Raw genomic sequence first — 13488 nt, forward strand, 5'->3', positions numbered from 1 at the left:
TAATTTTGCGAAAATTCAACCTTTTTCGGAAAGTAAAATTTTTGATATTTAATTTTTTTTCTGTTTTTACTAAGTCGAGTAGCCTCAGATTTTTTTTTTATTATTTTAAAATATAATATGTTTCGAATATTGCTTTTTTTTATAAGAATGTGGCAACCCTTAAGCGGCAAATATTTTAGCATATTTTGAAGTAAGGCACGAGTTTGTTAATTTTATACATATATTATATTTCTGAAACATTAAGACTCCAGAATTTGTCTTCAGATCAAATGCACGAATTATTTTGAAGATCTGAATGGCAACCCTAATATTGTATACCCGGATATTATATGTAGTTAAGTAAAAATATTTTAAGTGTTTAAATGGTGGTCAAATATTCATGTATAAGAATATATTTTAATATCGAACGTCAACCCTTGGAAAAATACATATGTTCGAAAATTATTAATTTTCAAATAAATCACCTCAAGATTGGAATTTCAGTTTGGTGGTATTCACTTTTTACGAAATTAGTTGGATTTTCTAAATTTTTTCTCATTATTTTAATTTCGAAAAAAAGTTCAAAAATTTTAATTTCGAAAAAAGTTCGAAAGTTAACAAAAATTTCAAGACAATCTTATTTATCAAATTTAACTTAATTTAGAATTGTTGTAATAAAATAATTTCTACGATTTTTAAATAGGTGGCAACTACTTAAAATATATTTACGCCAGAAATACTCTAACTTTTCACAATTTATTCCAAAAAAGCTTTATTAAAGCAATTAAGCTGCTACATTTGATTTGAGCCCATATCGCAATCCGCAATCTCGAATAACCAAATAGTTAAATTCGCCGTTGCACACTTCGCCAAAATACAGCCGCGAATCTAATCTGGCAGCGCTAAATTTGTAATTAGAATGCGCTCAAATGCCGAGAGGCGAATGTATGTACGAGGCTATTTTTTTGCCTTCGCTGCATAAATTAGCACTGCTGCCGGGGTTCCGGGCAGCTGTGAGGCTTCAACTATGCCTTTGAAGGCGCTGAAAAATAATCGCACATAAATTTACATCCTTTTCGACGGCTTAGCCCTGCTCTGGCTGGTTGAGTCTCCACGGCCGGGACGGTGGCTTAGCTGGCAGCTGTTGTTGGCGAGTGTTGTCGAGCGCTACGAGTGAATTTCTGTGCAGCCATTCAGTTGCTGCCAAGCAGCACCGTGTGTAACACGCTCAACTGTTGTGGGTTTCATTTTGCATTTTCACCACGCCACTTCGACTGATGGCTAATTTATTTCTGCTGACTTTTGCTTAGACGACCGACCACTTGTTTTAAGAACACATACATGCATACATATCCATTAAGAGTGCTGGTATTTGGAGCAGGTGCCATGGGGAAAATAAAGAAGGCATTCTTAATAGTTAGGAAACACTTTTGTGCAAATGGAAAACTATCTCTAAATATGAGATCGTAGTCGAATTACTTCATTCCCTACCAACCTTAGTGAAAGCTTTCGTTGTTCTTCCTGTGGGACGAGTTCGAAATAGCCAGTCGAAGTTCAACCGTTTATTCGCTTCTTACGCTTTTTTAATCTGTTCGGAAGTTTCTCGGATATACTCCTCGTTCTGTGATTCGGTTCACCGTATTCTTTAGAGCCATTGCTGTTTACATTCAGCAGATGGAATAAGATTACCACTAGTAACGTAACTATTTCTAGTCTCCTTAAAGTCTGCGGCCACTGATTCTTTTTTTCATTTTTCAAGACTGAACCCCTGAAACTGTTCTAAGAATACTTCTATCGGTTAACTTAATTTCCAACCGTCAAAGGCGTCACTATTTCCTCTTTAGAAGACCATATCGGTCTGATTTCTGGTTCTATAAATACTTAGGGTCCCGTTAGTAGTATATTTATTGGCTCTACAAATTTAGAACTTATGTATCATCTTGCATAGCTTGAAAGAGACGGTAAACATATTAAAGTTTTAAAGTCAAAGTTAGTATAAGCGTTGGTTAGAGATCAGGCTATGCACTGACTAACATTTCTCTATTAATTTTTAAGGGCTTAAACTCGAGTACACATCAATGCTATCACTAAGCGCAGATAAGAAAAGTTAGCTAGGTGTCATACTTCAAAAGGATTTCAATCTATAGACACACACCTGAGTTAGGTTCGTTCCCACAAAAGTCGAACGGACCTGGATTTTTATCCGACTCAGGACTGTCAAATCGGCTGTATTCTGACGCTACAACAACAATAACCTGAGTTCGGTTAGATCTGTCTGGTTAACTGCTGATTTTCTTGAATTTTTATGGGACACGAGTATAAGGTCTACTAGAAACGAACTTAGTAATACAAAAGGTTGGAGATTTTTAAGCGTCTATAGTTTTATTATAAGTCTGTGTGCCTGGCCACAGCAGAATCGTCGGAAAGTGTAAAGCCACCGCTGAAAACAAGAAAAGGTACACATACCGAAATTCTTCTTGGTGCATTCGAGCGCTGTATGTATGGCCAAGGGTGAGTTCAGCAGGCGTTGTTCCGCAACCAACATTTGTGGGGTTCTAAAAGTCTTCTGGCTTGAAGTGAATCGTAAAAGCTCCATTGAATTACTAGCTCTTAGCAAGGCTCACATCGATGAGCTTCCTAACTGAACATTGTCTCATTGACAGTCTCTGGAGGCGATTTCTGGAGGACGCAACTGGTCAAAGCTGCACTGAGGAAAATGAGGTGAAAACATACAAACCCTTTCTCCTCCACTGTCCTGACTTCGCCAGGTTATGGTTGAAGCATCTCGGTTGTCATACATTTAACGCACTCGGTGAATTAGCTCGCACTGATATTAGCCTTCGCAAAAATTGGCGGAAGACGCTAGGCGTTTTGTCGATAGACGACGGTCTTTTTGATCCATACCTAGAAGTATCACAAACGTCAAGCGTCTCAGGCAGTCCAATTGTGATTTTTTGTGGATTCATAAGAGATCAGCATACTCAACTAAACTAACCCAACCCACTTTAAATTGGCAAATACGGATTTTATTAAGTAATATTTCGGATCATCGCTCCCGCAGTTGGTTAGATAACCTGATGGAAAGTCATCAGAACACCACTCTTCTTTGGCCGGATTTATTTATTATTCGCCGAATAACATTGGGTGGATTTCACTTCGAGCTTCTTCCTAATACAATTGCATAAGCAGACTTAAAAAAAAGGCGTGACTACAAAACTCTATAGAATTTAGCGCTTAACAAGCCTGCGATGTATTTTCCGGCATAAACATTTCCTCCTTCGTTGTAAAAAGTAATTCTTTCAAAAACTTTTCAAAGTACAAACATATTTTCAGAACAAACCGGCATTGCATGTCGGAAGTGTTTACTCTTCCTTTTATTGTTACAATGTACAATATTTGCGTAGCAAAGCGAAGGCATCAACTGCTTGCCACACTTTTCGTCATCAGCTTGTGGGTTTGTTAGTGGGCCACCAACGCCAAAATTGCAAACCGTTATTCTGATTTGCTCTATTAGCAGTAAAAATGAAAGAGAGAAGAGAAGATATGCTTTTGTGGCTTTGTCTACTGCTATTTCTTTCGTTTTCGCCAAATGTTTACGACGTCATTATGTAACGAACATTTGGCTCATTGCGGTAGTGAAGGCCGTAGTTTGCAAAAAGCAATGCAATGCAAGTACACGAATAAAAATGTAGTTGTGTGTGTAAACTTGTAATATTATTATAAATATACTTAAATGCTTTTAAAAAATTTTAAGTTTTTCAAGGTCAAATAATGATTTGATTTTTAAACTACGAAAACTGTTTGTATATTTACTTCAATATTCCGTAGGTGGATCGATGAAAAAAATTTGGATATATGAGCCAAATGGATCTGCACCTATGACTTGTTAAGAGCAGTTTCAGGCAGTTCAGGTGGCAACCCAATTTTTAGTAATTAATAAAAGCTCGAGATAAATATACTTTTAAATACAAATAATTTAAGTGATAACCCTAAAATATACATCTCTCGACTTCATCAAATTTTTATTTTTCTCAACTTTGAGGAGTAATAAAGTGCTTAAGTTCTTATGGCACTTTTCTGAGCTTTTCCCCCTTATATGGACGACAGATAAATTCAATTTCCTTGAGTGATTTTCATGCGTTTCCACAATATTTAGTTTGGGAAAAGTCCATAAATTATTTTTCTGTGTATTGCTGAATTTTGGTTTTCTCCAAGGTAATATTAAAGAAAAGGTCTACCTAAATAGAAGCAATCTAAAAACGTTTTCTCAACTATATCAACATTATTGTTGTAGCGTCATATTTCTGCTGCAGTTGGGTTATCTAGTAAATCGGTACGTTCTCTTATCTACAACTCCTATAAAATTGATCGTTAGAGCGCTGAACACGAATTTGTTCAGGTGGTCAATGTCAGTCTCGGCCATGTCTTTCGGTTCCCCGTAGTTATGACTGTAACTTTCTTTCATACGGCGTTGAAAATTTGCGTCCGACTGTAGTTTGAGTTGACCAACCTCTCTAAGTGTACTCGAGATTCATTGATCCAGTGTTAGAGCACAAGAAGACGAGATATAGCTCGTTCACATACCGATCTCAGCAGGTACGGACGCCTCGTCTTGCTTGCTCATTCACTTTGCAGTTTCCAGCGATTTCGCTATGGTCAAGCACGCAAACGGTTCTGATAATGAAGTAGCTTGATGCTATTTTAGTAAGGCCGCACACTCATCACAAACACTGACTGGGTTTGAACGCATACTTAGTAAGCTCAGCGCTGGTATTGCCGCTCTGCTGTCGGCGTGAATGCTCAGTTTCCTGAACAAAGCTACACTGCGTACTTTGTAAGCTTCCCGATAAAAGTAAAGTTTTTTTTCGAATCTACGAAGTCAAGCAATATCTACAAGTACTCTTTGGCTCCAAGAACCCGTCTTTTCAAAAAATATCTTCCGTGGGACTACAATTTGAACGTATCCTACTGTTGATCAATGTTGAATCGGATGAAATAAGTTGAGGAGTACCATAACACTATTATTTATTTTCTTGAAATATATTTGAGAGGTACTCTATTATATTTTTCAGATATGCTCGGAACGTTAGATCCGCTTTAACATTCCACAAAAATTTGCAGCGTTCTTGCAACCTTCTGTGAGTTAGCGCATCCCTTTAGTAGAGTATTTTTTTTTATTATTCCATTTTATTTACAATCTGTCGTGTCACAATAAGCAAATCTTATTATATCTAGGATTCACTTTGATGCTAAAATTGCAATTTGTCCCTTAAATACATAAAGGCATTTGAAATATAAGATTTGTATTATATATACTTTACAATTTAATTAATTCAGTAAAACTTAAGATCTAAATGGTAAGTCTAAGGGATGTAGCCTTTGCAGTCGGCGAGTATCTTCACTGTTGTCCAGTAGGTTAATGGCATGTATATTGGGGTGGCAGCTTAGGCGATTAAGATATCTTGAACTGAGTTTCTGAATTTCGCTCTTCACCATATTTATTTCAAGATCTTTTTGTAAGATAACATTTTTGATGTACCATGGAGCGTTTGCAATCAACCTTAGTGTTTTCGACTGATATCTTTGAATTAGTTCTACGATCGATTTACTTGCAGTTCCCCAGATTTGTATTCCATGTGCCCAAATCGGTTTTAGAATGCTTTTATTAGTTTTTGAGACTAAGTTTCGATGGGATCTAGTAGCCAGTACATTTTTTGTGTCTTGATTTTTAACTGGTCTCGTTAAATTTTTATATGTTGCTGCCATGTTAGTCTTCTGTCTAACCGCATCCCGAGGTAGTTAGTGCTAGTGCATTCTGGAATAATTGTTTGATTGAGATTGACGCTGGGGCAATCTCCTGCTTTCATGTTGAAGGTAACATGGGCTGATTTTCTTTCATTTACCATAATGTTCCAATTTCGGTGCCAGGATTCAACTGCGTTCAGTTGTTTTTGAACAGTTTCAGACGCTTCGTTTGCAGAGTAAGAAGATTTCAAGAATGGCGGTGTCGTCCGCAGCAGTTATATTTTCGTCGTTTATTATTGGCATATCGGCTTACAATGTTGGGCCAAGCACGCTGCCTTGCGGAAGGGCGGCTTTGACTTCGTATATGTCGGAAGTGTCATTATTAATTCTAGCGTAAAAATGTCTGCAATCTAGGTATAACCGAAGAAATAGGTAGAATTGAGCTGGTAGTTTCATTTTTATTTTAAATAATAACTCCTCATGCCAGACCCTATCGAAGGTTTGTTGAATGTCTAAGGAAACTGCCGAACAATACTGTTTCTCTTCGAGACATTTTAGTATGGTTTTTACGATTCTGTGGCACGATTAAGCGGTTCCATGCCTGAATCCAAATTGATGGTCTGCACAATTAAAGGTTAAAACTAAGAATAGCAGGCATTTCCTTGGTAATTGTTTGATTGTCCGTGCATCAATATTATCTGAGCCAGGCGATTTAGAAATTTTCCACTGTGACACTTCTAATTGTACTTCAGTCAGTTTAACGTAATGTATTGGTTTATTCATTTGACATGGATTCTCAAGAAAAGTCTGAACATTTTGGCGCTGATGGTCAGTATTGAGAGCAAAAGGCTTGAAAGTATTCGCAAGGTGGTTACCAAACACGTCGGCTTTGCTTTTGTTAGATCTACACCAAGAGTTGTTTTCATCTTTTATCGGTACCTGTCGCATCGGAGGACGTTTTAGGTATTTAGTAGTTTTTCACAGAGTGTTTTCATAGTTTTTATTTGGATCAGCATTCTTAAGAAATTCTGCAATAGATTTTTCTTTCAGCTCTGCCAACTTGGATTTTAATTCTTTAGTTGCTTTATTTAGCTTGGTTTTGTTAACCGGATTTCTACTATTCTGCCAGATACTTCGAAGTCGTCTTTTAATTTGTACCATCTGCGCTCCTTCATCTGAATATGGCACATTGTTGGTAATATATGGTTTAGAAGAATTAAGAGGAGAAGCTAACGAAGCGGCTAGATGTATTTTTTGGGTGAAGTTTTCCACAGTGTCAGCTAAGTCTCGTTTTGTTGTTATTTCCATGTTAAGGTTTACGTGGGACTCCAACCAAGTTTGGAAAAATCGTATGTTCGATCTTTTTGTTAAAGAATGCTGCTTTCGGGATATGACAAACACAAGCATATTCATATTGATACTGAGAGCGGAATGATTTGAGCTCATATCTTCATTATTCGAAATTTCTAGATGATGCGAGTTTATGCCGGTATAAATTGTGAAGTCAATTAGATCCGGAATTTTGTGCGGATCAGTCGGCCAGTATGTGGGTCTGCCAGCAGATAAAACATTTAAGCTTTTTTGAGATACACACTTGTAGAGTTCGCGGCCTTTGAGATTCGTAAGGCGTGAACCCCACCATGGATGTTTGGCATTGAAATCACCTCCGGCTAAAAATCTGGTACCCATTTTGTCGAAAAATTATTTAAAAGTTTCTTTGCTTATATTGAATCGAGGTGGGAGATATACAGAAGTTATAACAATCGTTCCACTGCCGGTCTGGATTTTCAAAGAAGCTGCTTGAATTGATGGTACTGAAACTGGCTCTAAAACGATGTGTTTCAGTGATGATTTTATAAGAATTGCTGAACCACCGTTTGCTTTACCGTCGGAGTGGTTTGAAGTAATGAGATCGAATCCATTAATTTTAAAATAGGACTTAGCGGTAAAGTGGGTTTCTGAAACCAGTAATATATCTATATCTAGTCTATGGCTGCTTAGTCCATTGGCATTCCAAATCGCTGTTTTTAGACTTAATTGCATAGCTTAGTTAAGAGAGAAGACATCATATTTATTAGTGTTGTGGTTAGCTCAATTTGTTTGGCAATGAATTCTTCGAGTTTGTCAATTCTTTCATAGCGTACTGTGGTTGTAGTAGAACTAAGTTTTCCTCTTGTTACATCAGCATAGCTAACATTTGTATGGGGAACTTGTTGTTTGGCATTTGTAAGTATGACCAAGGAAGGCCTTGTCTTATTATTAAGCAAGTCTTTTTTTGACACTAATTACTGATAAATTTTACAACCTTTGTAATGGCGGTATGCTTTTGAAGGCAATGGAAGCATTTCGATGGAGTTTCGCTATCTTTTGAACAATGAGACGAAGGATGGTCTAGTGCACACTTTACACATCTATAAGGCTTTTTGGATTATTGCTTTGTCTGGTAGAGTACTTAAACCATTTTGCTTTCCAGAAGTTTTTGTTTTTGTTCGCTAACCGCAAAATTAATAAAGCTTTACAAACTGATGAGGAGACGATTTGAGTATTAAATATGTTGTTCGAATACTGTTGAAATATGAAATTTCCTACCAATTTGTCTACAATAAACTTCGCTAGTTCTTGTTATGCCACTTTACCAGAATAAATACATTTTTGTTGGCGCTTAATTTTCTCCCTCGCCGCGGTGGCGTCCGCTATGAAAAAAAGACTACGAAAATGTTACACTTTTGTTGAGAAAATTTTACGCGATTTTTATACGCTCATCGCCAACGTCTAACCTCTTTCGCTCGGTATTCATGTACCTTGAGCAAACGTTATAAAAAAATATGTACATAAAAATGTATAATTTATATAGTTGCCACTTTTGCGGCTTAACACTCGACAACCATTTATTAATTGAGTGCTGGAAGTTCATAGTAATTCCGAGTTTGCTGTTGAAGTTGTGGCATAAAGTTTATGTGTTATGTTTTATGTCCGCGTAAAAGTAGAAAGGTAAGTATAAAGAAACGGCAATTACTCAAGTGAGAAGTATACCTTTAGGCAGTGTGAAAAATATAGAAAATAACTCGAGTTTATTGTTGGTTTATTGTTGCTTTATTGTTGGCCTTAAACTCTACTAATTAACACTGGGTTACGAAATAATTTTCTTTTAACTCTCGTGCAATACTACTTATTGTTCTGATAGATCGTATATTTATTTCGGCACTAACTCGTGTTTATAGTTTTTGTGTGAAGTATTTTCGTTAGAGTTGTTCACACACTCTATCTTGGAAATTTTTCCAAACTTTCTATAAATATATCGACCACATAAGATCTAAAATTCTTAGCAGGATTATCTTTTCCCAACAGCTAGTAATGAGTTTACCATAAATCTGATGATATTGAGTCAACAACTTGCTGTTTTACGAAGAAAGTTGCTGAAATCCATTCACTCATTCTTAACGGATCTAAGTGAACTTAGTAGATCTCGACGCAAAAGTACACAAATAACTAGCCTTTTTAAACTGCTTGCCAAAACCAAATCCATAATTTTTTTTTTTTTTTGGTACAACTTTGTCCAAATAGTAGCGGCTTTTCCTGGATATTATCCAATAGGCAAACTGTTAAAATTTCAGTCGGATGCTAGTAACTAGGTACTTTCTCCTTTATTGGCCAGCCCTTACAAGACTGCGTTTGAAACATCTCGATTCTTGGTCGATTTATGAGGACTTTTATGATAGATTTTGTAGGAGTTCTAGGTAGCACAATGAACCTTTGTTATAAACTGTCCAAGTAAGACCCGTATTAGGAATGACCAGTACACCTAAACTAATCTGGTATAACCTTGTAGAAGTGTTTAAGGAAGTCTACTTTATCACAAAATCGCAAAAGCGTTAAGGTGAAGTAAGTTCATGACGATTATCGAACTGGCGATAACATCGAAAGAGTTGAAGAAACAGTCTTTGAAAATCGTCGAGTAAGCATCAGAGAAAAAATAGCGGCTCTCAACTTCTCTTATCGGGCGACTCACCATATTTTTTGGTAGCAAAAAAACTGACAATTTTTTTAAAAACGAAGTCGACTGGTTGCTAAAGAGATGCTTGACAACGTAGCTGAGTTCTCTGCATTTATCAAACGGACTCTTACTGGTGATAAGATGTGGCTTTATGAATATGAAGTTGGAACTGTTCAACAATCAACAATAATACTCCAAAATAAGCCGAAATCGAAATACCGAAAATTCACTGAAGGCCTTGAAGACCATCCCAGCCGAAGCATTTAAAAAATAAAATGAAAATTGGCGTTAATGGGATTCAATAAAGATTTTTTACATGGCCTAGGTCATCCTCGAACTGATAATATACCGTATTTAGTTACGATCTCGATCGCTTTTTAGTAAAAATCGTGCAAGGGCATTAAGATAGTGTCATAAATAAGAAACAGTCGAGCAAAGCTACGGAGGTAGGTTATGTTGGGTTAATCTGGTAGGCCAATGCACCATCCATAGGTAAGTTTTGGTACTTTGGTCACTCAGTTACTAGGTTCATTAGAAGTAGTCATCCTTTACTATATCCAGATGCTAACAGCGTGGTCTTGCCAATGCGGGATAAGAGCACAAGTTCCATTGATTCCCTGGTGCCTTGCTCAAGACATCTCCTGCAGTCTTCTAGATTTGTCAGTCCCATTCTGCGGGCTCGTGTAGCCACCAGACAGCTTCGGAGATAAATATTCGTGTAGTTGCAACTCAAAGTAGCGTTATAATACTCTTATGCTCTCTATAGATCATTACTATTCGCTTTAGATGCGCAGTAAACGTCTTACTAACACTAGACTAAACAAGAGTTGACTGGATGTGAGAGAATCTACTTACTTTGTATGTGGTGCGCACTACTCGCAGCTTCTAAACAATTTTCTCTATGCTCTTGACGCCCTCTATATAAATGGATGCAGAACTCGGTGACAGTAAACAGTTTTTTTTTAAGTAAAGAAGAATGACATGCTCACCAGTTCGCTTGAATACCTTTACTCTTTTATTACTTCTTTTCAATACCGGTACGGAAGCAGGACTCATAAACATATTTGCGGGTGCGATTAACATCGCAGCTAGAGTGGTGACTACTTTGACACCATCATCGGGAATCTTTTCTTACACCGCGAATAAGTTAATCGGCTATTCATTAACGACTGTCGCCGGGATTGTAGATAAAATCTGTAAGTGTTTCGTTTCGGAAATTATACAGAGATTAACAACCGTTGCCTTATTATATCAGGTACAATAGGGCTCAGAATCAAGAGGCATATATGGTGGAGCGAAGTGGATTTGACGCATATAAAATTTCAACTGCGCACGGCCTGTTCGAAATACACGTACTCTTTAAGGGATGCGTGGAAACTGCTGAATAATTCCGACTTCCATCCGAGTCGGAAAGTGGTCATTATGGTCAGCGGTTGGACGCAAACAGTAAATCATTCGGACACCATCGACAAAATGGCCAAAGTGTTTAACTGTCGTGGCGATGTTAATTTTCTGGCACTTGATATGGACCAATACCTGAACACCTTCTACATTTGGGCTGTGCAGAATACGGACAGCATTGCCTTAGGTCTAGCACAGGGCCTCACAATGTTGAAGGAAGTGATACCAATTAAGAATATACAACTAATCGGTCATAGTTTGGGTGCGCATATTGTCGGTCATGCCGGTCGTTATTTCACGGAGAGAACGGGCGAAAAGTTACCATACATCACCGGTTTGGATCCGGCGAAGACATGTCTAGCTGCAGAACAAAGGATTGGAAGAGATGACGCGCATAGAGTCGAAATACTGCATACGAATCCCGGTGTGTTGGGCATCGCTGAGCCTTTGGGCCACATTGACTTATATGCGTCATTCCTACGTCCATACGCCAATGGCTGCCGGGATGTTGTCTGTTCGCATATGCGTGCTGTGGACTATTACGTGGAGTTTCTTTATCCGGGCAATAAAAGCGGTTTCCTTGCCAAGCGATGCGCTTCGTGGGAGCATTTGCGTGCCGAGCAATGCACAGGCAAAAATTATGCTATGGGAAATATAGATTTCCGCGTTCGTGGGGAGATATTCGCTTTGGATTTGAATCCACGGTCGCCATTTGGTAGGGACAGTCTATCGAAATATGGCTCGCGGCGGTGGGATTGTGGTCTGTGTCAGAGGTAGAGTCCCACAAAGTAAATTAGAAGTGAACTTTAAATGTATAAATTAAAATTAAAAATAATATATAAAGTATATTTATTGTATTTTTCAAGAAATTACTTGTATACATTTGTGTGGTTATAATAAATAAGTTATGTAAAAAGCAATTGTTTATAAGCTATTAATATGTTAATAAAGTTTAGCATAAGAACAACTCAAAGTATTACAAAAATTTGCAATAATTGTCTTTTCTGAACAATGCATTATAGTTTTTTTTTCTTTTGTTTTTCTTTTTTTTTTTTTTTTTTGTATCTGTTGGCGCTGAAGCGCAGTGCATATACGAGTAGAAAGCAGTGGGAGCTACGAGCCAAAGAACAATGGGAATAATAATTGAAAAATAATATTAATAATAATAAAAGAGAAGAAAAATGTTAACCCCGGTCACACCGAAGCTATAATACACCCTTCATAGCTCAAAAAATGAGCGACTAGTTCGCTTTGAATATTTGCATATATACAAAAAATATTTATTTTATAGAGTATTACTTTCTGCGTCACAATCTTAATATCCTTTGGTCAGTATATAGGAAGTCTGACAAATGAGCATCTAGTTTGGAAAAAATGGACATATGTATAATTCCATATCGAAGTCTCAACTGAGGGATAAATCACTCACAACTAACAAAAAAATGTTTTTGCCGCAACACAATCAGTGTTCTCCACACCTTTTGCAATTTACTGTCTGCCTTCCTCTTTGAAAACTTTTTTAGCTTTACTTGTATCACCATTTTTTTTACAATAAACTATATATAGTATTTTTCTAGTTGCTTAACCCATGCCACGTGGGGTAATGAAGAAAGCAAAGTTGTTAACTTTTGTGCTGCGCAAATTTTACGCGTGTTTTTATCGCGCCCTCTTGTACCGGTTAACAGCTGGATTCGCGCATTCTCACCTTGACCTGACATAAGGCAAAAAATACAAAGCACGAGTAGTGTGGTTGTCACTGCTGAGAACCAACTACCGTTGTAACCTCTTATTAATAGAGTGTCGGAAGTTTGGCGTAAGTTAAAGGTGATTGTGTAGTAGTGAAATTTACTCCATTTCACTACTTAAATTCTTAAATCCATTTTTGTGGGATATGAAGGTGGAGTCATTATGACTTTAGCTGGTATAATTTGTAAATAAATTTGAAACTTTTAAGAACTTTGGCTAATTTTATGTTAGAAAGTAAAAAGTGAATTGATTCCGGTTTTTTTCGAGGCAGTAATCAAATAGAGAAACAAATGGCTGCATTTCGTGGACTTACTTTTCATTCCGTAAGGAGTGTATATGCCAGTAGAGAAGAAGAAGAGGACTTGCCGTTCTGTTTGTTGGAACTCATAGCTTGAACATTACTGTCGAATTTTAATTGCTTTAGTTAAGCCAGAGGTACTTAGTTCTATATCAATCTTTCAATAAGAATCCACACAATGAGCGAATCAAAAGCGCTGGAAATATGCCGGAAATATTTAAATCAAATCGATGCCATGTGTACCACTCACTGTACCACTCTTTAGCTAATTTTAATTTTAATTAAGAAAAAAGGGAACGTTGTGTTGCCACACTACTAGTTATAC

At 37.1% G+C, this 13488-nt stretch overlaps 2 protein-coding genes across 2 annotated transcripts in view; both read left to right on the forward strand.

Annotated features, from left to right (window-relative positions):
- Positions 1–13488, forward strand: part of LOC108971046 (inactive dipeptidyl peptidase 10) — a gene marked incomplete at its 3' end in the record, with an annotated part of 421409 nt that overhangs the window by 38369 nt on the left and 369552 nt on the right.
- Positions 10695–11896, forward strand: LOC108970987 (vitellogenin-1-like). Its single transcript, XM_018936741.1, has 2 exons — positions 10695–10914; positions 10974–11896. The coding sequence occupies exons 1-2, from the start codon at positions 10695–10697 to the stop codon at positions 11894–11896; spliced, it is 1143 nt and encodes a 380-aa protein (XP_018792286.1).

Source organism: Bactrocera latifrons, unplaced genomic scaffold (genome assembly GCF_001853355.1).
Source record: "Bactrocera latifrons isolate USDA-ARS-PBARC rearing strain unplaced genomic scaffold, ASM185335v1 scaffold_32, whole genome shotgun sequence".
Classification (NCBI taxonomy): Eukaryota; Metazoa; Arthropoda; class Insecta; order Diptera; family Tephritidae; genus Bactrocera; species Bactrocera latifrons.